The sequence below is a fragment of the Aythya fuligula genome, chromosome 6, assembly GCF_009819795.1.
Source record: "Aythya fuligula isolate bAytFul2 chromosome 6, bAytFul2.pri, whole genome shotgun sequence".
Taxonomy (NCBI): Eukaryota; Metazoa; Chordata; class Aves; order Anseriformes; family Anatidae; genus Aythya; species Aythya fuligula.
The window spans coordinates 15,171,738-15,197,281 of record NC_045564.1 but is presented as its reverse complement, the minus strand read 5'-3'; the positions used below and the strand labels follow the sequence as shown (position 1 = coordinate 15,197,281).

Here is a 25,544-nt window from a genome sequence, read left to right as displayed (position 1 = left end):
TGCAGATTTTCATACACCCAGCAATTGCGTTCATTTTGCTGAGTGAAAAAATGCAGTCTTATGGCACCAATTGTATAATATACGACTATCACTTTCCTATTAACCATGTCTACACAATTTTCTATTTCACTCTAAAAGACTTTCTGAATTTTCCTTAGCTAGTGATGAAATCTAGTCTTAATTGGATGATTTTGATTCTTTACTCAATGAATGTTAGTTGCTTCAAGTGACTCCAGATAGAACAATTTTGTTATAAACTGCTGCAACTGATTTTTTGGGGCAAACGTTGCTTCCAATAAAGTTTTGCACTTCAGGCCACACAGTTCAAAGTGAAAATAAGATTTAGAACACCTTTTGTTTCCTTTTTTTCTTTTAAATATATACACTGGGAATTACTTTCCTTAAACACTTCCCTTGTAGAGCTAGAGTTGAAGTCTATATAACTTGAAATCAAATTCATACTTGAAATTTACCCCCCCCCCCCCCCCCCGTAAGATCACAAGTATAACTAGCTCAGGATGTTACAGTATTAAAAAACACTGTGAAAAGTAACACAGAACAAGTTGACACACTTTCAAATGTGACATTTAAAACAACAATATTGGTTTTCCAATTTTAACTCCTCAAGAAAAAAATAAATCAATTGAAGTTCTTCATGAAAATTTTGGCCAAACTTGCTTCCGTGTTTATGAAGATGAAAGAATATATAACCCTAGAAATCATGAAGTGTTCATGCTGATATTTCTAATATTCTTAAAAAATCCTCCTTGTATAACATTCATATTGTAATCCTAGATTTTTACGTTCATCACACTAGCCTCAGTATTTCTAATGTTTATTTAAACAAGGTTAAAACCCAACATTTTTATACTATAAAAGTTAAAAGCCAAATACTTGAAACTAAGTGACAAAAACACCCATTTCACTGAGATATTAACTGTTTTATTCACAAAATAAACAACTTCATCTTTCCAAAGGAGAAATTTAACAGAAAGACTCAATGCGATAGCTATAAAAAAAAAAAGCAGTATGGAAAATTTGAAAAAGTCTGATAAAATTTACAAATGCGAACTATCACTTTGTACAAAGTCTTCTTCTTAAGAAAGTTCATAGTTTTTAAAATAGTTTTTAACAGCCCAGAAATGCACATTTATTTCAAAATGGTTAGGTATTATTTTCGTCTGTGTGGGGAATTCTCTCTACGTCTGTCCTCATTTTTTCTTGATTCTCTGTACTGGTCAGAATAACGGTTGTGCTTCTCTCTGTGTTTCTCTGAACCATTCCTGTATCTGTCATCTTGTTCTTCCTCTCTTGGACTTGAATTATTACAGGGTCTCTCTACAGATTTAGATCTCTCTCTTTTTCTACTCCGATATCCATTATCTTTGCTCCAGTGTCTATAACTTTCATCATCAGATAAAGAAGCTCTTCTCTCTGCTTTCTTCAGTTTTGAATCACTGTATTTATTTTCTAGATCCTTACTTCTTTCATGGCTCCTATCCTTTCCACTATGGTAACTGTCTCTGCCATTGGACTCATCTCTGTGATAGTATTTTGGTACATCATCCCTCCTATGTGCTTCTCTGGGATTTCGGTGATTTCTTTCTGACTTGCTCTCAGTATCGCTTCTATCCTCACGCTGTCTCCTTCCGATTTTCTTCTCAATGGATTTCCTTTTCCTTCCTTGTTTTTTCCTGGAAGCTTTATCAGATTCTCTATTTTTCTTTTGTGTTCTCTTTCTTTTAGCTTTCGGAGCATCTGAAATTATAACAAGTCTTGTGAATAAGGTTGTATTTTAATTAACTTCAGTCAATTTATTGAACTACATAAAGAACATTGTACACATTGTAAACTTAAGTTTAAAACGTTAAAGTACATGCTTAGCTAAAAGCTTTAATAGTCCTAAATATATGTATGTTACAATTTCTGAATGAAATCAAAGTGTGCAACTGCTAAAAACCAGCAAAGATTACTTGATTTGCTTTCAATTAGAAGTTATATTTGTCTAATACTTTCTTTTCAAAAGCCGAGATTTACAATTACCTCTGAAACCATCTAGATTATGAACTAACATCTGTATTTCTGAATATACAGTAGTGCTTATCTCTATGGAAGAGATTTTACTCCTCCTGCTTGCTCTTTATAAAGAACCACTAGATTTCACTCAACAGATGTGACGAGCCTTGTAAATAAATAATGAACACCAAAGTTACAGCCATTTAGAGAATAACCATTACTATGGCTTATTGTATGAACTATGGTATCATATCATTTAACTGTTCCTAATTGCCTTTTGAAAATACTGTAGTCATAAATTGATTTAATAGTACATCAAATACCTGAGTTTTAGAGTAGCTGGCTAATCTGTTTGAAACTAAGGCTAACTGGCACTCTGATAATGTGCAAAGGTGGATCACTTCACATAGATTTTGGTAGATAGAGATTTTCTTCTCCAACAGTGTTTTCCCTACCATTTTATATCTACCAGAATGCAGAAAGACTCCAGAAAATAAGTAAAAACAAATATGAGTCTTTCACTACAAATTTCATCCTCTGGTAGCTCAGTTTTGGTTGTAACGGCCTGTCCAGAGCAGTGCAAAACCAGACAGTGAAGTTCCACACTAAATGTCAGTAAGGATCAATCTCCCGTTTAGCTGGATGCTCTATTTCTGATCAGCAGTTTTTCTGTTTTCTCATACGTTGTACTGCTGAAAAACTTAAATACTGTATAATACACTTACGAAAAATTCCTTTTTATCTCTACCAAGTTATTTTAGATTTAAAAAGTTGCAAACACAGTTATAACCAGTAATGGACCCTCACTTTATAGCAAGCCTGAATGAAGCTTACCATTACAGAATATAGTTATCTCAAATTATTGTTCCAACCACTGTATTTAAGTAGACAAGAAAAAAGTAGAACAAGAAAAAAGGTGAAACCAGGCTGCTAAGGTATCAGAAGTCTTAATGAATGTGTGTTCCTGAATGGAGGAAAGACAAGTAGTAAAAGAGAAGGTCCTAAGATTACAAAAATTAAGTGTTTGTACTAGCAGATTGCAGACTCAGTTGGTTTGTCACTAAGGACTTACCTCTTTGGTTCCTATCAAGCAGCTCAGTAGAGCTGCAGCTGTCTTTGCAGGAGCCATCTGGCTCTTTGCTGAACTAACGCCTTCTCTGACCCTGTTTAACTGTGCCCTCCTCTAGTGCTTTATCGTCATTAATGTGATAGCTTCATAATGACACCCAAATCAGATTTTGTACAGTAACATTGCAACAGAGGAAAGAAATGCAATTCCAAAGCATGAGCAGCTCACACTGCTTTTATTTTATTAATCTATATTTTTGTTTCCGAGGCACACAATAAATCAAATTAACTTTGAATCACCGAGCTTGTGAACTATAGGAAGTCATGCTGTGTTATCACCTGCTCACGTTACACAGGAGAGACTGTACACACTAATTCATACTAGCATGTACTTCGCAGAATAAGCAACATTTATGACACTTCATGCTAAACAGAATGCTATATATGAGCAGGATGATACGAGATGCTAAATAGCGATTATGATACAAAACTATAAAATATGAAGTTGTAAGTGAAAGCTGATTCTTCCTTAGAGATTTCTCTCAAGACTAGAACCTTCACAGTATCAACACACAAACTCTTTTTGAGGAAAGCTAATTAGGAAATGAAAATTAAGACGGAGAATAAAATTAAACACACTGCTAGAACTGAGTAACGTCTTGTCTGATCCATGAAGAGACGCATTTACAGAGGACATAGTTCACCAGTAGGCACCCCACAGAGATATTAATAGGGAACTATTCTAACCCCTCCTTCCTCCACCGAACTGAAATGATAACTCTGTGTAACAGGTATCAACTGTTTAAGAAAGCCCTCGATAACAGTGTTCCTCAAATACTTAAGTGTCTAAAAATAGAGTGTAGTTTTTCTGATTTCTAAAGTAAGTTTCCATGAGCAAGAGGTAGTATTTTGAAACACATAAGTTAAAGAAATTTTACATATATTTATTCCTATATACGTTTTAAACAAAAAACAGTAACACCTTCTATAGCTAGTTTGTCAAAACAAGCATATGTAGCAAGAGCAGTAAATAGAAGTATAGCAACAAATAAAAGGGAAATGAATAGTTAGTGTTTAAATACCTGAGTCACTGCTGTTGCTGCTGCTAGATGAGGAGTCACTGCTGCTGGATGACTCTGAGCTGCTGCTACTGCTGTCAGAATCAGAATCTGAAGAGGAGTCTGTTTCTGAAGATGAAGAGGAATCTGATGACTCAACATCTTGTTTTTGTGTCATTATCATCTTTGGTGCATTTTTCAGATGTTCTCGTAATTCATCCCTAATTTAAAAGAGGAAAAAAGTTAACTTTTTCCCCCTTCTCAGGGGGAGGCACAGGAAAAGAAAATAAGAATCAAATAGAAACAAAAAAACATGTTCCTCACGTTAGTCCTCCAAGGCCAATAGAAGTGAAGAAGTTGATGGCAAAGCGAGTGTTTCTTGGGTTATCCCGAGGCAATAATCCTTCAAAGAAAGGCTGCAATGTTCTGTTGAAAACAAACATCTAAATCAAGCGCTATGCCAGTTTAGCACTAATTCTCATTGACATTAATAAACTGAAAAAGGAACTGCACACAACTTCATAGCACGGCAAAAGTTTTCTCTTCGTGCATTTTTCAGCACTTCCATTATATCTGTGGCATATATTAACAAAATTCTTCTGTTGGTCTAATAAAAAAAATACTGGCAGGTTCTGACAAAATCAAGAGCCTAATTTTGCGAAGCCCTGAAGAGACCTCTGAAATCTAGCTTGTGATAGCAATGGATATTACTTGATGACCAAGAAGGTCAAAGATCTAGGTACCTATGACAAAGTTCCATCAAACAGGGCCCTAAGTATAAACATCTACTAAGTTCTGTTAATACACAGAGTTAATTCCTGTAATTGGGATTTCTTCTAGTAACAAAGATCAGTGTTGCCAAAATACAGTGTATTAAAAACATACATCCTTAAAAGAATATGTTATTCATATCAGATTGAAGGACAAGCAACTAATCCAAGAAAAACTAGAATTAGATGCTTTTTTCTAAGTTTTGCCAGAAGAGAAGTCACAGCAACTTTTATTACATTGCCATATAGCTGACAGTATCACAGAATCACATTGTCTAGGTTGGAAGAGACCTCAAGATCATCGAGTCCAACCTCTGACCTAACACTAACAAGTCCTTCACTAAAATATATATAAATGCACATACTTGAACCCAAGTAAATGGTAGGTAGCACTCAATTTAACAGGACTCTTGAAATAAATGAAGTTATACACACACTTACTCTTGAATACTACAGCTACAAAACTATGGTCTTGTTTGAATTTGAAAATAGAGTTCTCATTTTTACTTTTTCATAATAATCCAATGTACAGTTTTGAAATAGATTTCAACTTACTCATCTTTTAATCTTGCATTTAGATTTGGAAGTCCCATATATTCACTAAGCTCCTGAAAGAATATTTTGACAAAAATCCTACTGGAGGATGTGGTGGTTTCTTCACTCAGTATTATACACTCAAGGACCTGAAAATGTTTAGAGGGGGAAAAAACACACACTAAAACATACATTCTTTCATTTCTCTTAAAACCCATTGACCTGAAATAACTAACAGCCTGATTTTTATTTATTTATTTTTGTTCACAAATATAAATGCTAAATCTTGGTCAAGACTTTTTCAACCTTGAGAATTCTGTTCTACTACCTGCAGAAAGTTTCTGATCACTTCTATGCTAGTAATTGTTTTAGAATTTATTTTAAGAAAAACCCATGAAAGAAAAAAAAAGTCAGATGTGTGAACTTCTGGAAAGTTAAAGATTTGAAACTTCAGTTCTAAACAGATGAAATACTTGAACTGTGTGTGACAATTCACAACTGACTTGTGAATGACAATTAGATTAGGTTGTGTACTAAGAATAAAAGTGCATGAAAAGTTACCTTATAATTATTTTTTTAATGTTGTATTGTTATATAGCAGAATGTAAGATTGCCTTTATTCTTCCTAAAAGAAATCTTAAATAACAGAAATGCAGCATTTTTAAATTTATTATACATTAAAATGAAAAGCTTTATGTAATTATAAGCATAATTTCTCATTTTTTTAGACTTATTTTCAAGAGACAGTTCTACTACTTACACTGTGGATTAGCTAAAAAAAAAAGTACATTTTAATCAATCAATTCCAGCTGAGCTCTATAAAATAATAGCGCGAATCAACTAATTAAGAACTGCAGGGGACAGGGATAGGTTAGGAAGAAGAGATGATCAACACAATTGTTCAACAGTTTGCTTGAGAATATATTTAAATATATTATTTAAAATAGTAATAGCTCCAAAGTGCAGAAAACAGTAAAACTGACGCTTTACCTACCATTTCAAAATACTAGGCATTAATAATTAAATAAAAAGGATATGACAATAGACTGTTCTACTTACACTCCAGGGAATTGAATCAGTGTACAGTAGATGAGCAAACATCTTGGCAACATTCCTCAATTTGTTTGTTTCCAAACGATGGATAGTATCATACTGTTCTTTGAAAATAGCTTCAAATGATTCCATATACTCTTTTTTTAGCATGCAGAAACGCTGAAACAGTATTTTATAATTTAAACAGATTAAACAAAATATTAAACACACACATAACCTACATATAAATGACCTGTGCAATGTAAATGTAATGGTGCTAATATTTACTGCAAGATTTTCCTTTAAAGTAATACTTAAAGGAGAAGAAAACACCTTCAAATTGATATATTTTATTGCTTTTGGCAGTTTGTCAGAGCAAGAAACTCATCTGCATTGCAGAAGTAGTAATAATTGATTTTGACCTGCAGCAAATTATCCAGCAATTTATTTTACTTCCATACATCCAGTATTCTCACTGGATGTAACCCGTCAAATATAACTTTTTCATGACATCACTGAATGGGTATTCAAAATTAGAGAGGCAGCAGGGAACACAGCCAGAGGTAAGACATTTTGGACATAAACATTTCAAGGAAGATGGAAATTGACAATTATATTCTACTGCTTTTGAATATGCAGATTTATATGGTTAGTGCTTCACAATAGAATGTCAGCAGAAATATTGGATAAAAAAGTAGAAATGGAAAAAAACAAACCCTGTCAGTGTAACTGCTCGCTCCCTTAGGGCAACTATTTGAACTTAACTAGTCAGCTCTGTCAATACAAGACAGGGAAAGCTTGAACTAAGAAATAACTGCAACTATTAATTACTTACACATACAAAAAAAAGCCAACAAGGAGCTAGCAGTTTACTGAAAGACAAAACAAAAGAACAGGACTGAAATGACGGTTTTGTCCTCTAAAGACAATCTGAAGCATCTGGAAAAGAGGAGTCTCTAAAGTCAGTCTTTAGCGCCATGGAAAGGATTCTTCTAGTAACTCATAGTACATTTAACTTTTAGTACCATGCCTTGGCCTACAATTTACCTTTCTACAGTAATGAAAAAAGGGAGACAAAAAGTAATAACCTAAGGAGAGAATAAGTTCTTGTATTGCATTCACTGTGCTTATTACGATCAAAATGTTAATTCAATCAATTAGCATAACATTTTCAGAATAAAGACTATTAGTTTTACTTATCTATTAAAATTTAAGTTTGACACAAGAACTAAAGTAAAGCATACAGTATAAAATCTGAAATTAGAACTCACCCCTGCCAGTAACCCAAAGAACTTCTCATACGTTCTTTGCTGAGCACAGCAGTCAAGTATCATATTGCAGAGTTCTTTCTGATTTAAAATAAAATTTTCACTAGATAAATTCACTGTAGCAGTAAAAATATCATTATGAAGTACCAAAACATTGAAGAAATCCATACACTGATGATAGCTTTAAAACAAGACTATTTACATAAAACACATTAGAAACATCAGCACTCTTCTGAATTTCTTGTTTCTGAGGTTATTGGGGGCCTAAACATTAACTTTTTGCCATTTGTATTTCTTCTTCTGCTTAAGCTAAAGTTTTTGAGCTAACACACCATACAATGCAATAACGAAGTCAAATCTAATTTACCAACTGTCTTTACCACAGTGAGGAAAAGGAGTTATCACAAATTTTTTTTTTTTTTTTTTTTTTTTTTTTTTAAGATAAATAGCACCAATCCCCTACATCTATAGAAAATGAAGGTAAGAAAATCCACACTAAAGTATATCGTCCCCCTGTTCTCGGCTCTGGTGAGGCCGCACCTCGAGTACTGTGTTCAGTTTTGGGCCCCTCGCTACAAGAAGGACATGGAGATGCTTGAGCGGGTGCAGAGAAGGGCGACGAAGCTGGTGAGGGGCCTGGAGAACAAGTCCTACGAGGAGCGGCTGAGGGAGCTGGGCTTGTTCAGCCTGGAGAAGAGGAGGCTCAGGGGCGACCTTATCGCTCTCTATAGGTACCTCAAGGGAGGCTGTAGCGAGGTGGGGGTTGGCCTGTTCTCCCACGTGCCTAGTGACAGAACGAGGGGGAATGGGCTAAAGTTGCGCCAGGGGAGTTTTAGGTTGGATCTTAGGAAGAACTTCTTTACCGAGAGGGTTGTTGGACATTGGAACAGGCTGCCCAGGGAAGTGGTGGAGTCACCATCCCTGGAGGTCTTTAAAAGACCTTTAGATGTAGAGCTTAGTGATATGGTGTAGTGGAGGACTTGTTAGTGTTAGGTCAGAGGTTGGACTCGATGATCTTGAGGTTCTTTCCAACCTAGAAATTCTGTGATTCTCTGATATCACAGGAAAGCCCAGAAAAAATAATACTTAAGTATGGTTAGTACTTGTTTGTTACCTTAATTTCAGAACTCTAGGCTTTGAAACTAGGAAGTTGCATGTATGTACCCATCTTTATGAGCAGGAACTGGCAGCTCATGAATGGGAGGAACGTTAAGCATATATACATTTATACACATCTTAAAACAACTATTTCAATTTTAAACCACAAGATTTCTGTATGTAATTGTTATAATTATTCATATACATACATATATGTGTGTGTATATATACATATATATATATGTATATGTAAAATCATAAAGTGACCATCTGGTAGTTCAAGCTAAAGTCACGTTTTTAAATCCTACTGCTGGCAAGAATGAGAAAAAAGCTGTAATTTTGTGCGGGGTGGGAGGAAAAGCCAAACAAATGTAAAAAACAAATTCAATCCAACAAGAGCACTTTTACCATTCTGGATTTTGTTTTTTGTTTTTAAATAAGCTTTGGGCTATTTCAGGTACATTAGAAATTATTCAGGAAGCCTAAATTTAAGCCTCCTGAGGCTGATTTGCCTAGACTTCCTCCTTTATACTGAAGGAACGGAGAGAAACTCTTCTAAAGGAAACTGCTTTAGGCTCCTGCTTGGAATCACCCTCTAAACGAGCATCTCCCATTCATGGCTAGGAAGGAGCAGGGGAATCGGAGATAGATTAGCCTCTCAAAGCTTTTACACACACTCCATCACTGACAGTCTACCTTACACTTTCCTCCTGTCTGAGCGCACGTGGATATAAGTATCAATTACAGCAATCCCACTAAGTATCAGTTACAGCAATCCCACTGAAGATGCTCTCCTGCCACTGTTACCAACTATTTTAAACAACCAGCTCTGACCCCAAACTCTCTCCGCCCCCCCCCCCCCTTTTGTGTGCACCAACACCAGCAGGGATTCTGGATCAAAACCCAGAGGGAAATGTGATTGTCACCTCTAGGATCAGAGCACTTCACCAGCTGACAACCAGTGGTATAGGCAATAAACATACAGGATTTTTTTATATTATACATATACACACACACACACGTATATACATATATATATATATAAATAGAAAACTTAATTTCCTAGCTATGTGAACTGAGCAGATTGTGATACAGCTATGAACTGGCTCAGGGCACAATTTGAAACAGTAATTAAGACAACTGAAGCAAACATTTTTATGTAAATTAAGAGCCATGAAATATATAGCACAAACAGGACTGCAGTATTTCCCCCATTAACTTTATTTTAGTATTTTCTAATGTGACCTACTTCATACTATAAACTAGTTTATGGCATTCCCAAACAGGTTTTAGGCTATCAGTCAAGTATTTTTCATCATTAGTTCAGATAAATTTATATTTAAACTAACAATCCCATAAAAATATCGCTTAACTGAGGAAAAAATAAAATGAAGTTTTGCCTGAGCTGTCATAATTTCAATCATGTTATTTATTCTCTTTGTATCTGAAACCAGTTTAGTGTAACATCTACCAGACTCAGTATTCTCCCACTTGTGCCATTCTTCCAAGTACACATACCTAAAAGAAACATTTTGCCCATCACACACTGTACTCACGACAAACAAAAAGCCAACTATGTTTAACAAGAAATAATCCCTTCTAAATACTGAGACAGTAATGTATCAAACAGAAGCTTGCAAGTGTGTTTAAAGGCATTCCTATCAACACTGTCGCATTGTGTTAGCTTGGTATATTAAAATGCATATTAACTTTTTATATTATCCCGTTTTACAGTAATGCTGCAGTTAATCAGTTTTTAAACAATCAACAGGGGTAAAGTGCTGATGCCATTGCTAATAAAGTCAGCAAGACTTGAAAAAACAAATTACTTCTCTTCCTCATCTTAAATGCAATTACAACATTGGTATCCCCTGTGGTTTACAGTAATTAAATATTTTAACATTTTAATTAAATATTACAATGATTTCTAAGAGGGTATCTCAAATAACCACATGCATGAAAATAGACTTGCCCACAGATATTCTTGCTAGTGTTATCACAACAACTCAAGGTTAGGTCTAGAGTAACCGTCTTCCAGATTAAAAATTAATAAACTTTAAAATGATTTAATTGTTTTTTGAGAGATGTGACAAGTTCACATCGCAATTCTAGCTTCATTTATAGCTTTAAAAGGTTAGTTAACTCATTTCTTTGCTTCCAATGATAACACTTCTGATGATGTTTATGGCAAGTAGAATCTGTGGGTCTTAGCCCTTCATTTGCTTTAGAGAACACAATGAACTTGTTTCCCAGTTTTAATTAAGATATTGTGCTGTTTAAAGACTTCCATACAATGCTGAACAAATGACTATGAAGCTTAGCTCCGAAAGCACAGCTATCCAATCACGAGGTAAATAAATACTTTAAAAATATCTGATGTTCCATACAGATGAAGTGAACGATCTTTTGTAGATGTCTTGAATTCAATATTATACCATGGAAAAATAGCACTTCCCAAAACTGCTGACACAGATAAGGAGATATGTCTCTAAATACATGGCATTTCTTTCAGTTCTCCCTAAAGAACTAGTTCTTATCTAAAAAGTATAATGAGTTGGATGGACCTTGGTACAAAGCATCTAGTTCATTCACACCTAATGAACTCTGTTTAGAAACTGTTTTCATTTCTAAATACGTAACTTATATGATTAACTCAAAAGAAAGTAAACTGGTTCCTCTAAGGGGCTTTCTGATTTTTAACTCAAGATCCAGATTCTACAGTTTATCTTCAGTGATTATACTGATGTCAACAGTACTGCATGTTACACACATTAAAGCCACTGAATGAGTAAGACCTTGCCTATTAAGATTTTATATTCTAACTACAATGTTTAGAAGTAGTTTTTTTTTTTTGCTGTTATAGTTTTGAGGCTCCTACTATGCATGTAAAAATGTATCAAAATACTATGCAATTTATAAGAACTTCAATTAGTATAAAATGGTCAGACTAACCTAACATTATCCTTCAGATAGCAAATTTAGCAAATTCTTTAATATAAAAGTAAGGCAAGTTTTGTTTTGCTTTGTTTTTTGTTTTTGTTTTTTAGTTTTACTGTTCTTCACCCTACTACATTATCTTGAAACTAAGAGAGCTACTAACGTCTTGACCCAGGCAGATGCCTAGAAGAGTGGTTCAAGAATAAGATTGCTTTGATTTTGATTAAACTTGCAGATTTAAGGCAATGTATTTAAAAAGAATTAGTTAGATTTCATTAGAAGCCTGAATTAAATGATATGATCGAGTCCAAGCTGATATAGTACATGTTTCATACAATTAAGTATATTCAAGTATGGAAGTGTAAGTCTATTAACAACACTGATATTAACGAAAGAACGAGGGAAATACTACATGTATGTTATACTGCACTTATGCATTAACAGAACGCCAATTAAACATATAAAACTCAGTTTCATTTACTGTTTGGGTATGTACTATTTTTAAAATGGAAGTTCTGAAAGTTTACATTGATTCAGCATCTAGGGCTCACAAAAATATCTTCATACGGAAGACAGAAGAACCACTTGAGGATAATCATGTTTTACAGACAGCAGCAAGTCTGTGAAGTAATCACTGTGCAGTTGCCAAACCTATGTGTTGCAATGCCTTGTAGTGAGAAAGGAAAGCAATGCATTTAAGAAATCATCTACTTGACCAGAAGACAATTATCAGCTTTAGACCATCCCACTCCATACCAGCTTCCTGGACTACATTTTCAGTGAATGTCAAGTCAAAATTAGTACTCCTGTTATCTTCAAACACTAAATGCAGAAATAGCACAACAGAGACACTCACAACTCCCTCCACCCCAAAGTAGGACTGATTTGAAGAAGTGTGACACCATTCCGTAAAAATGCAAATGTGTCAAAAGCATGCATAATTCTTTCAAGAAGGCTGTGCCTAGAACAAGTTTTCTCCTTTCAAGTAAAAAATAAATGAATAAATAACAATCTTGTGACACATTATTTTTGAGATAGCTGTATTGAAGATGATACTCTTACAGATGAGGCTAATTTACTGAAGTTCCAAACTTTGCTGTAAACCAATGTTCACATCACATCACAACCACTGAAAAGAACAAACAGAAGCCAAATCTATTTTAGCCAAACTTCTAAAGAGCAAGAATGAGGTGTTTTTTTTTCCCACCGCAGTGGGCTGAGCAACAAGGGAAGAACACTTTATGCTCTCAGCTTGAACAATGCTTAAATCCTTTTGAAATTAAGTATTTTGTATGCAGTAAGATCTTTCAGAAAAAGCTCTGCATTCCTCATGCACTAAAGAAGGAATGATTCTCTAGTTAAGTGCTTCTTTCTTTCTGTCTAGATCTGTACTACCATGAAGATTCTCAAATCCTTTTAACTAAAACCACCAGAAACTGAAACATGCTCGTCCAAGAGCAGAGGCAACAAAAATCTCTTAAGGGAAAGCAAACTGAAAAGCCTATTTCTGACATTTTAAACAGGCTTGCTTTTTGCTTTCGTTGTAGTTCAGAAGCCAGCAAACTGGTAATATCATATTCCTCTACTAGTTTTAGTTTATTTTTCTTTGGCAATGCATTACATTAATGCAGTTTTAACACAGATAATAACAGTACTTTTTAAGAACAGAAATAGCACTCTGTGCCAAGACCAAACATATGCTTAAGAACTAACTGAAAGGCTTGTTTAGAACACCTTGTCACAGGCTCTAGAAGAGACTACAACAAAGCTCTTCAACTTCTGATCTGCAGGCAGCAGTTGGTCCCTTAGTACTTAAGAAAAGCAAGTCTCTTATTAGATTTACTGTAAAGAATATCAGTTATGATTTTTTCCCTTACAAGCCAAACAAAAAAGAAAAAAATAAAATTCTGAATATTTTACATACTAAGTACTTCAGTGCTACTGCTAAACGGTGAAGAGCAGAGCATACCAAAATGCATCAAATCAACAACAACAACAAAAAAAAAACCTTAAAACCCTATGTTAAAGATCAAAAAAGGAAAAACTGCCTGTAAACTTGCAATACAAAATTGTAGAAAGAAAAGGTGGTTTAGATAAAGAATAATAGACACTGAGGCATAGAAACTTTGCATCCCAAAAAAAGGAGCATTAAAAAAAAAAGATGAGGTTTAGGTGAGTAGTCTGAGGAAGGAGAATATACAGCTGAAGAAGACTAAAAATGAAATGCATGCAAATCAGACAGGAAATAGAAGACTGATGCTTCTGTTTAACAGCATTATTTATTTCTGAAAAAGCAGCATTTCATAGCAAAAATAAGAAGTGTCTCCATCTCAAGTCAGAGAAAAACAGCTTACTAAATAAAAACAAAAAAAAATTGTTGACATTCTCATCACTATCCTGTAGTACACTGCAGTGCCAAGGAGTATTCTGTTGTTCTTGTATGTTAAATTTTGATTAGCAGGGGAAATACCAAGTTTCTCAAAGCCCAAACTTCTGTTTTTATTTCTATAAAGCACTTCATACAATTATGTAATGTAAAAAGATTCACATTCAGTAAATTAGTACCCTATAGATTAGTCCTACATGGAAAGTAACACCTTCATTGCATTTGTGCATCTTGGGATATTTTATTTTCAGCAAGTAAGGCATTCACAGAAAGTAAAAGCAAGTATCCTGGTAGCAAATATTAAGTCTCAAAAACACCTAGTCTTCCCAAATTAAGTGGTGAAAAAAGAGTCTGTTTTATATACCTAAGATTCTGACTTATGTTGTGGTGGTATTTTTTTTGTTGTTGTTGTTGTTTTCTTTTTAAATACATTTACTTTGTAGATCTTGATCACAGAATAGCTGGTAGTTGATAGACTGCAGTGGTATTAAACACCAACATTTGAGAAGTATTTTGCAAAGCAATTACTCAATCAGCAGTATTACTCAATTTATATCTTCATTGTATGATGTAGTGTGTATATTCTAGATTGTTCTCTCTATAGCTGAACTGATTTGCTGCAAAACAGGACTTCTTTCCTCTACTTAGAATCCTTCAGGTTATGGTTTCATGGGAAGCCATAATCCTATGCGTGCTTAGTATTTCATTTAGGTAGGCTTGAAATACTCCATGCACAGAATTAAATAAGAAAATACACAGCAGTCATCTGAATTCTTCATATGCTTTCATGTAAATTACTTACTGACTGAGGAACAATTTCCTTTACTTGAAAATATACCAATTGATCTTAAACAGTGTCTGCAAACAATTTCTTTCTGAGAAGATGGCAATAAATCATCCATACCCAAGTTGTTTTAAATCAATACACACTATTATTCAAAACACTGTAGAAGCAAAAACACAATTCATTCTTTTAGTACTAGCCTATATTCCTAGCTCCACTGGACAAAGTTCACAGCTGCCTTCAAGTATTATCTCCAACTCCTCTTTCAGGAACAAAATGCTGAGAATGTGTGCCATGCTACAGTACTTTTGTTAGAGCTTAACTCTTCCAACAGTCCAACCGACCAGCATTTTCAAATACGCCTTATACATTTAAGCTGCTTGATATAAAGTAGAAACTGTGTGAAAAAAAAAAAAAAAAAAGCATTTTAAGAAACAGGTATCAGCCTATTTGCTCTAACAGTTTAAAGACATTATGAGAAACACCTGCAAGGAGACTGCCTGTTCATCCGCTCTTCATAGCAACTGGGTCTCAGGACAAGGAAGTATTCCATATACTACCACAGGACTACTTTATAATCATGTTAATAACAAAAAAGAATAAAAAGCAAGGCTTACAGTTTGACTTTCGGGGAAGTCCATCTTCAGCAATTTGTGAGCACATTCTTCAAAGTCTAAGCTATAATAAGATAAAAAAAAAATTCTCCTTATCCATGCAATGTAACTACAATAAAAAACACTGACCTTTGTTCACTAGAACAATTTTAATTACAGCAATATTCATAGAAAAGTCCCAGCACACTAATTTCATAAACACTTTAAGCAAAATGAATTTATCTTAGGATGATAATTCATCTACCTATGTGTCAAACAATAGTCTGCTTTACACTATCAGATCGGGCTCTATATTGAACTTGTTAAATCCTGATTTAACATACAATTTAAAGAAAAAAGAATATTTAACTTCAACCACGTCAAAAGAAACGCACTTGAATATAAATTACATAAACATTTACCTTGACTGAATAGCAAGATAAATTGTACGACGGAAGGAGACCAGGTTAATTTCTGTTTTGTCATGGACTGTAACTTTCTGGCCTGGGAAAGAAAAGCAGTTTGAAATAGTAAAACATCAAGGCAGGTCTAAGTAATCTCTTATAACACATCTGTTTTTATTAGGTCTGTAACACACTATGCAATACTTTTTATAGTCTTTAATATTTGTAATTAGCAACTTTGTGTGTGATATATATATTTTTTCTTTTACAGGGGGGAAAATAAAAAAGCAGTGTTTGTATGATTATTGACCAACAGGTAAATATTTAGAGATAAAATGTTAAGAGTTTGATTCCTTTGAAATCCTAAAACCTGATTTAGCAATTGCACCACTGGGTTTAACATTCTTTGCTTACGTTATTAACAAGGTATTTTCTGAATAATGTAACTACACAATGCTTTACATAGGTCTTCCTGTATTTTACAAGAGAATTTTTATTTCCACTACATGTAGAATACATTCTGCAAAGTCCTTTTTTCTCCTGAATCAAGAGCAGAAAAATCTATTATTCCAAACCACAACCATTCCAGAAACACCTTTATTCACTATTCCTTCAGTCTTTAAAGTTTAGCAATAGCATAAACATCCTGTGAATTCTCATGCTCTTCCCTTCCTTGACCCCTCCAGTCAACCAGAGGTTCTGTGGAAGTTCTGCTCTACTGTAAAATACTCTGCTAAAGTAGTGAGGAAATTCATTCTAAGTATTCTACAAGAATAGCACTTTGCTTGCTTTTCAGTTACAGACTCTGCACTAAGGTATATAATACAACGGAACTGAAACAACGTATATATGTATATACAACAGTATCTGAAAACACATGAATAGAGGACTGGCGCAGATCAAGCAAGGGGGCTGAACAGAGCTGAGATATAAACAAAAGATGTACATACATTTTTAAGAAAACCCAATCTGATTTCAAAAGCAAGTTAATAACAAGATATAACACTAGACATGACAATAAAGTTTTTGTTTATTTGTTTAAGTTGGCGTTTTCATGTAAGTTAGTTTTAAGATTTTAGGTCTGCAAGGATCTTCTTGAATTAAATTGATAAGGTCAAGAACAATCAAGCAAAGATCTCTCTCGTTTTGTCTATGCTGAATGCTTCCTTTTAAAGGGAAGGAATACTGGATGGAATGGAATACTACTTCCTAGTATTAAATACTTAGATCTAGGAATAAGTTTGGATTAAAACCTCCCTCAATATTGCAACATTCTTAGTTTTGGAAAGCGTGTAACAGAAGTTAAGGTCTCCTTTCCTGTTTCACCTACAAAAAAAAAAAAAACACACGCACAATAGGTCTCCAAGTTGCCAGTCACACACTTACCATCTTCATCCTCCTCTTCATCTTCCTCTTCATCTTCCTCACTACTTCCAGCTTCTTGATCTGGTTCAGATTCACTGTCACCTTCATCAAGGATTTCTGAAAGAGCAGTATCCCAGATTAAAGAAATGTAGAATCACAGTAGTTTCACCATTAATGAACACCTGTTCCAACACCTAAGAGTGAAGGAGTGTCTCAGGTGGACAAGGGATGTCACAACTGAATGATACATAGCTGCAGAAACAACACTGAAGAAGATAGCAGTAATACACTGTAAAGGTGTACCATGAACTAAAAGACAGTTATTTGGGATACAGATACCACCTGCTGTTAAATAATAAAATTGGTAACAGTTGAATAATTAAATGAATTATTAATTATTAAATGAATTATTAAATGAATAATTAAATAAATTAAATAGTTTACATTTATAAACGTATATAAATATATATAGACATAAATATGCACACATTATACATGTAAAATACATAATACCTCTGTTATATATAAGATGTGTATACACACCTACCTTTCTTGAGCATTTTGTATTTCTCTTCATTTTCTATAAAGTTTGGATCCATCTTGAAAACATCTTTAAAATAAAAAGAGAATCTTTAAACTACATCAATGAAGAAAAATACTGCAAATTACATCTCCAGTTTATATTCTTGAGGAATACAATCACAGAAGTATCTCCCATTTCTAACTTACTAAGAATATCCTCTGGGTTGTATTCATCCTCTAATGGCAACATATGAGTAAACTGATCCTCCTCTTCCACTAGATCTAATCCCTCTGGAATGATTGGATGATCCTTGAAGCCATCTTTCCGTACAGCAAACATGACTTCTATCATGTACTGAACACGCATGTCAATTTTAGACTCATGCAGGATGTGTCGAAGACGGTCAAAGATCGCTTTCAAAATAGACAGAAATGTTAATGTGAAAAAGGACTTTCTAATACAAACAAAAACAAACCCTAACGTTATTGCTAATTATACTTACCATTAATACCTCTAGGAGAAACTTCGGTTAATTTGAGCCCACTCTCCTTAAGAAACCCAATTGCTACTTCAATACTGTCATCAGTAGGCCTTTCAAGAAGCAAGGTGAGCATTTCCAAACATAAAACCTCATGAGCCTTTAAAAAGAATATCAGTAAATAACATGAGTTTACAATGTTCCACAATTAGTAGTGATTTACTTGACTGAGAAGTCTAGCCTTTGAGGATGTCACATGACTCTTGTTTAATCATGCATACACAAAACAACACGCTGGACAAAGCTAATTAAGATGTAGTCAACATTTCAAATACAATTTTGCTATCTGTACATACACCATCTCCATAGTCAATGACTATACTACCGAAATGTGGCTACACTCTGGTGAGCAAGCAATGAAAAACATTTTGCCACTAAGAAAAACAGAATGTATTTCCAACAAGCAAATAAAATAACACGTTACTAAAACTACCTGGATGTAAAATACTAGTTTTGGAAGTGAATCGTGTCTATAATCAAGCCAATCTTCCAGGCTCATGTATATAAGCAAATGGCATATATGAGATTGTTTCTTTCAGTCTTTTAGAAAACCATTGGGAATATACATAATTTTATTAAAGAAGAAACTAATGTTTTAAACTGGGGTATCGCATTTAACTGGGGTAGAAATCCTGGTATTTATAACACAGAAGATAGTGGCATACAGATAGATTCAAATTTGATTTAAATGCAACTGAGTCTAATTCTGCCTACAAAGATGCTTAAGCCTGCGTGAGATTACAGCGTTGCGAGAAAACTATGTTTAAGATCTGTGGGACAGAGCCGCAGACTCAGCCTTTGATAAAAAGTGAACTATTGGAATACTAGCCTACAAACATACATGAGGTTTTGGGAAACTCTGAAGCATAAATGCAATGGCAAGTGAAAACATCATAGCCAAATTACCAGATAGAACCTTTTTTTCTAAAAAAAGTCCTAAGCACTTACAGCAAATACTGTAACCTTTAGAATAGAGAAAACATCTTCACTTGGGCTACCATTGTCTTGAAACTAAAAAATAAATACAAGAATAGCCATACAAAGTATGGATCAAATAGTAACATACCACATTCTGATTCATCAGATGTGCAACAAACTTTGAAGATGTTAGACAGAGTTGCTGCAAAAAAATAAAGCAGGAAATTACAATGCGTCAGGAAATTACAATGCATCTTATACAGAAGAAAAAGTTACAACTCAGACACTCTTACTAAAGATTTGTGCATATCAGTCAAATTAAGTAATGAAAATAAATATTTTGGTATGTTCTACAATTAGGACTACATATTTTCAAACAAAAAACATCACAGTTCCAACATAAAATAGGTTGTCAAGCTTTCATGATACTCTAATACTACTGTGCTTCATGTACTTATGTTAAGTCAAATATAATGATGGGTCCCAACCCACAGGTCTCAGCTGTGTTCCTTTCAAGTACACCATTTGAATGTACACGGTAGAAGTTCAGCACAGAAGAACTGTATGTCAGAATGCTGCTTCTTGACATTTTACATACCTTATCATTTCTGCGATATCCTTTGCGAAAATTTAGTATCAACCTCTTGAGAATCAATTCACCAATATTTGGAAACTTGGAATTGATAATTGCCACAAGAGCTGCATAAACATGGGTAAAAATTGGAGAGGCACCTTGAGCTTGCAGAATGGATCTAGACAGCAACCCCCTGTAAAAATACATAAATGTTTTATTACAAGAAAAAACTTCTATGCAGTACTTATCATAAAATAGGATTGCATTGTTAGAACAGTTTGAAAATGACAGTCTGGTATCCTTCTATCAGTTGTTTATTGTGCAACAAATGGAGTTCTGCAGAAGTCAGGTTTCCCAAACATGACTGAACCCAGAAACTGTTAAACTAACACCATATCATTCAAATATTATGCCTATTAAAGGTATTTTTTTTAAGTGGTAAGCACTTAAAAAGTCTCTATCTTGTCACCTGCAATTATCCTATTTTTAACCACACTGCAGGCTCTTAAGCTTTTAAATTTGTATGACTGTGCTGTTTCTTCCGCAGCCCCCTCATTGGAAATAGCAAAAATCGCTTTGTGACAGAAAAAACATCTGCTCTGAAACTATTTACAATGAAGAATTATGATCCAAAATACTGAATAACATAAGCAAGCAAAACTAGATGGGAAATCAAAATTATATTTTCATGAAAGATCCTTAAAAGATCTACCTAGGAATAATAAAACTGAATGCTTAGCAAAGCCAGAATATGCAAAATAATACTTTTCAATGCTTTTCTCAGATGAACCTGCATTCTTCAGCATCGTAAATATGTTTTAGAACACAAGTCACCTTTTTAGAACTGAAATAAATAAAAGCAGAGGGCTTATAAGTTATTACATCATCCTAAGTATATTTCAATAATCAAGTCTGAAAAGAGTCTTCTGAGACCTCTCAGATATACTTTTTCTAGCGCAATAGTAGATAAGCTAATGCAACAACATGCAAATTCTATAACAAAAGGGAGACAAGAAAAAAACCCTCGCAACATAAATCTTTAAAGTACATATTTGAAAAACAACTGTCTTGTCTATGGTCAATTGAAATCCAACTGTCTTTCAAAATAAACCCTACACGGATCTAAATTCAAACTGCATCAGCTTATTTGTACTTAAATCGGAAGTCATCAGTTGGAAATAATCACTTTATACTGGTGTACAGGAACAGAATATTTTGTTTTGAAACTTAGATGCTCTCAGATGCAAGTGAAAATAGTCTAGTTCAGACCGCATTTACTTATGCGGTTGCCATGACTTAGTAGTGATCTCAAAGAGCACAGTAATCGTTTCTCCACATTACAATGGCAAAGATAAAGGTGGAAAACAATCTAGTCTAACAGCTGTAGTAAAAAGTGTGTTTTCAGACAATATTTAGCTCCAGATAAAATCTGGAAATACAGAAGTAAATAGACACAGACATATGTAAGTTTCAAAACATTCAAGAAAAATGAGCAGGTTAAACTACTGTGAAAAGGAAAGCTATCATCTGTTGTACTGTCTTATTCCTCCAAGCATACAGTACTTCCTCTACCTCTCCCACTCCCAGTCCCTTTTCCCAAGTAGGGAGCTCCTCTACACTGGACGATACAGCCTAAGGTATTTAAGGAATTTTAAAAATCAGACCAGTATCCATATACTAAGCACACAGAGTGATGCACAAGTGAACGATATACCTATTAACACAAAAACAAGAGAGATTCTTTAAAATATTTTATCGCTTACCTTCCCCGAACAATATTTTCCTGAAGGAGCTCATGAATGATATTTTCTATATTAGAAACGTTCACTTTATTGACAAGACCATTGATCGACTTCTTCAAGGCTTCCCAACTCATCCTCTGATATGCCAAGCTATTACAAAGGTATCACAAATTATTAATATGTAAGTTTGAAGCAGTATTGTTGTAGAGTGTTATATAAAAGCATGAAGGCAAGCTGTATTAAATAACACAGCAAAGAAAACATTCACTGCATAAATGCGAAGGTCAGCTCACAGTTACACATTTAACTACCAGGAACCTACAAAACCAACATGATATACCAAGATGTAGTTCTCCACAGATATGGTATTAACCCAGCATGTTTGGTTTTCTGCGGTATTACAAAAAAAAAAACAAAAAAAAAAAACAAAAAAAAAAACCCTGTTTATGCTCTGTATTCTACTTCTCCATTAACAGCAGAAGTGCATATAGTCATAATGTTTTTTTTTTTGTTTGTTTGTTTTTGTTATTGTTTGCTTTTTTTTTTCCTTTGTCTTGTTTGACTGGTTGGTGTTATACTGTTTTCCCAAGAGACAAGAAGGAAGAAGACTACAAGGAGACAGCTCTCAGCTGTTTTTCTGAGAAAACTGTACCTTCAGAAGAATCATTACAGCCCACAAAAGGTATCCTGTTTTCACCAACATTTCCTAACATCTTTTACCATCAACTCACCTATTTTTATCAGTGATTTGTTCTTGCATCATCCTGAGCTTGGCAGGTGGAATATATGCACCACCTGTGCGAGTAAGGATTGGATCCACTTCTTCTTTCTTTTTCTTTGATGTGGCCTCATCATGAGCAAGCGAGCTCTGAACTGTTGATCTCTCTGGACTTCTACGATCAGGGGAAGAGAGTCTTCTCTGCTTCCTTCGATCAGATTCTCTTTCCTCCCACTTCTCATAATGTCTGTCTCTCCCTCTTTCCGTCCTTCTAAGGAGACAGAAAAAAGGCAATGAAAATGTTTGTGAGAAGTTTTCACCTTTTAGTCTTTAAAAATCAGTACTTCCATTCTGATTAAAAAACAGGGATTGGTATTCACCTTCCTTCTGAAGTTCTGTCATCATAGTAGTCCCTTCTCGAATATTCCTGATCATATCTGCTGTCATCAGAGTATCTTCTTCTTCTTCTGGGAGATGGAGACCTGTCATGCTCTATATGCCTATTCACAACCCAAAAAAAACAAAGTTCTCAGTAAAAGGCTATGCTATTAATATCTACTTGAAAATAATCTGTTACATATATGCCAACAAGTCCACCTCTGCACTCTGGGTCTTAATACATACATCACTCAAATAGAAGATGCTCCCTTTTTAACAACATGTTGACAGCCAGCGAATAATTTTATATGTTTCACATATTTATATTTCTTAATCAAGAAAATCACTGTAAAAGGAAGCACCTCCTACAACTTATATGTATGTGCCAAACGGTAATAGCATCAAATACCAAAGGCAAATGTTGCATGTGGTGTTTCTTAAGATGTATGCATTCGTTTCGCCTACTTTTACTCGTGTTGCGTGAAACAGAAAACACACTATTGAAAATGACATTCTGTTTGGTACAAGATGTTTTATACCAATTAAAACATGAAATTAAATTGCTAGCAGTTCATCTCCTGCCTCAGTAGACTGCCCTTCAAACGATATTTCTGCTGGCTTTCATAAGCTTGCTCTAAAGCAACAGTTGTAGTATCAGCAATGAGTCAAAGAAAGAAGCTGGCATCTGATTTCCATTTTCGAGACCCTTGAGATTTTAACTAAATGAAAAAGGAATTTTTAAATAATTAGTTATAACAAGAAGTCTATTTAATTACCTCTTTCTTGGCATGCAGTATTTTATTAAACCTGCAGTTTTTTTTCACTGCTCAGTTATGGTAATAAATAAAAAGATAAAAAGCACGGAGTTTTTTTTGTTTTGGACTCATCTCTCTATGGGAGGTACATAAATGAAATAATACATTATATAAATCAGTCATTTCTACCTGTCCTCTGGAGACAAACTTCTGTGGCGTGAACTATATTCCTCTTTCTTTTCATGACTGGAGCCATGCTTTAAAGAAGACAGGAAAAAAAAAAAAAAAAATCAAGCCCCAATGTTATAATATACTCAGTGTGAACATATGTATTTTGACATCAAGGCGTATCATGGCTTTAGTTTCCTACTCCCTTACAAGAAGCAAAGGCCATCAAATAAAGCTTATAGCAGTCAGACTCATGACAAGGAGAGTTAGATCCAACTAACGCCTGCTTAAGCAGCTGAATTCCCTGCTAAAGGATGACCCAGATTTTAAGATTGGGCATAGGTTCACGACTCTCAGACTGAACAAAGAAAAACAAAAATCACACGGGTTACCAAAGAAACTATCTGGCTCAGGAAACCGCAAGTAGGTGGAGACTGGGAGTGCACTTGTGAAGAGCAGGGCAGCCATTAAAGTACTTTCCCGAGGCATCTACTGTTGATTGCTACCAGAGACTAGGGTAGGCTGATCTTCAGTCTCCCTTTGATCCTTCACTGCTTTCTTCCTCTACACATTACTGTACACTTTGTCACATCATATCCAATACTATTAACAGAATTCTACCACTTTGGTGTCTTTTCCCTCTTCTAAGAATCCTCTTTATTACATGTTTTTTGTTACACCTTTCTCTTTTTTTTCTAACCATAATTTGTTTTCTTACTAAATCATTTCCAACTTCATAAATCATATATATATATCATAAATACAATATGTATTTAACACATGGGTAGAGCCAGGTCTTTTTAGGACTCCATTCTCCAGTTCTACAGCATGTGCCTTTGCACAAGCAGACCCTAACAGATAAGTGAACATTCGTAGGAGTAAAACAATACTGGGGATGCTGCTGAAACTGCAAGTTCCCATGTCTCCATGCAAAAGCCAGCTATATTTGCTGAAGTCACCTGCAACTCTTGGCCAGGCTTCCTGCCACAGCCACCATAGTCAATTTCCAAACGGCATGCCTCTCCTAACTGGCGTATTTGATAGATGAGGGAGCACTACTATAATCACATGACTGGAAAGATACAAGAAGATATCAACCTATCCCTTAAGCACCCCTATCAAAAGCCACATCAATCAGAAAGGCCAGGACAAACCTAAGAGCAAGGAAGTCCATGCGGGGTTCTAACCACCAGTAACAGAATAACCAACCCCCACAATTCAGGCTTAAGAGCACTTACATTTATTTGTGTCACCCTGCTCTTCATCTCGATTTCTATTTTACGAAGCTCTGAACATGCAGCAAAGTGGAGATCAGTGCATCAATAATATTTCATCTACAACACACAAAACACAATCAGGTTTTTTCTACCGCGTAAAGTGGAGGAACCTGAATTCCTAGTTTGCTGTTTTCATACGCTCGAATGTTAAATTCGAACAAACAGCCCCACCACAGGTACGCACCCAACCCCCTCTTAGGGCTGCGCAGCACAGGCACAAGGCCGTGCGGGGCACACAACGGCAGCTGCACTTGGCCAGCGCCCCGCCACAGCCGGACCGGGCCCGGCCACACGGCCCCGAGCCGCCTCGGCGCTGCGCCACCGCCCACGGCAGAGACCGCGACCACCGCACCGCAGCGGCCGGGAGACCCAGCGGGGGCTGCCCCGCTCCCGGGGCAGTGTGCGGGGCATGGCCGCCCCGCTCCCCTCCGGTCCCCCCCCGAGCCGCCCGCAGCGCCTGGGCCCGCACCTACCGCCCGCCGCCGCGGCAGTTCCGGCGGAACGCGACGCACAATGAGGGCGCCGGGCTCGGCGCCGCCCCGCTGGGCCGGCGCCATGTTCCGGGCAGCGCGGCGCCACGGGAAAAGTAGTCCTGCGGCCACGCGGCGCGGCCGCCATCTTGAGGGCCATGCGGGCGGGC

At 35.5% G+C, this 25,544-nt stretch overlaps 1 protein-coding gene across 4 annotated transcripts; it reads right to left on the bottom strand.

Annotated features, from left to right (window-relative positions):
- Positions 1-920: 920 nt before the first annotated feature.
- Positions 921-25,407, bottom strand: CWC22 (CWC22 spliceosome associated protein homolog). 4 transcript variants are annotated; one of them, XM_032190232.1, is made up of 20 exons: positions 25,378-25,407; positions 24,866-24,961; positions 23,649-23,716; positions 22,707-22,826; positions 22,340-22,597; positions 21,630-21,758; positions 19,891-20,059; positions 19,441-19,494; positions 18,339-18,474; positions 18,043-18,249; positions 17,861-17,923; positions 17,335-17,430; positions 15,967-16,048; positions 15,569-15,629; positions 7,750-7,827; positions 6,506-6,658; positions 5,468-5,595; positions 4,467-4,568; positions 4,167-4,363; positions 921-1,758 (listed from the first exon to the last, which is right to left on the bottom strand). In XM_032190232.1, exons 2-20 carry the CDS (start codon positions 24,890-24,892, stop codon positions 1,172-1,174), a joined length of 2,715 nt encoding a protein of 904 aa, XP_032046123.1. In that variant the 5' UTR covers positions 24,893-24,961; positions 25,378-25,407; the 3' UTR covers positions 921-1,171. The 4 variants fall into 4 exon arrangements, with proteins under 4 accessions (XP_032046123.1, XP_032046126.1, XP_032046125.1 ...); XM_032190235.1 differs by having other exon boundaries at positions 22,340-22,594; XM_032190234.1 differs by having other exon boundaries at positions 25,374-25,398.
- Between the last annotated feature and the right edge of the window lie 137 nt (positions 25,408-25,544).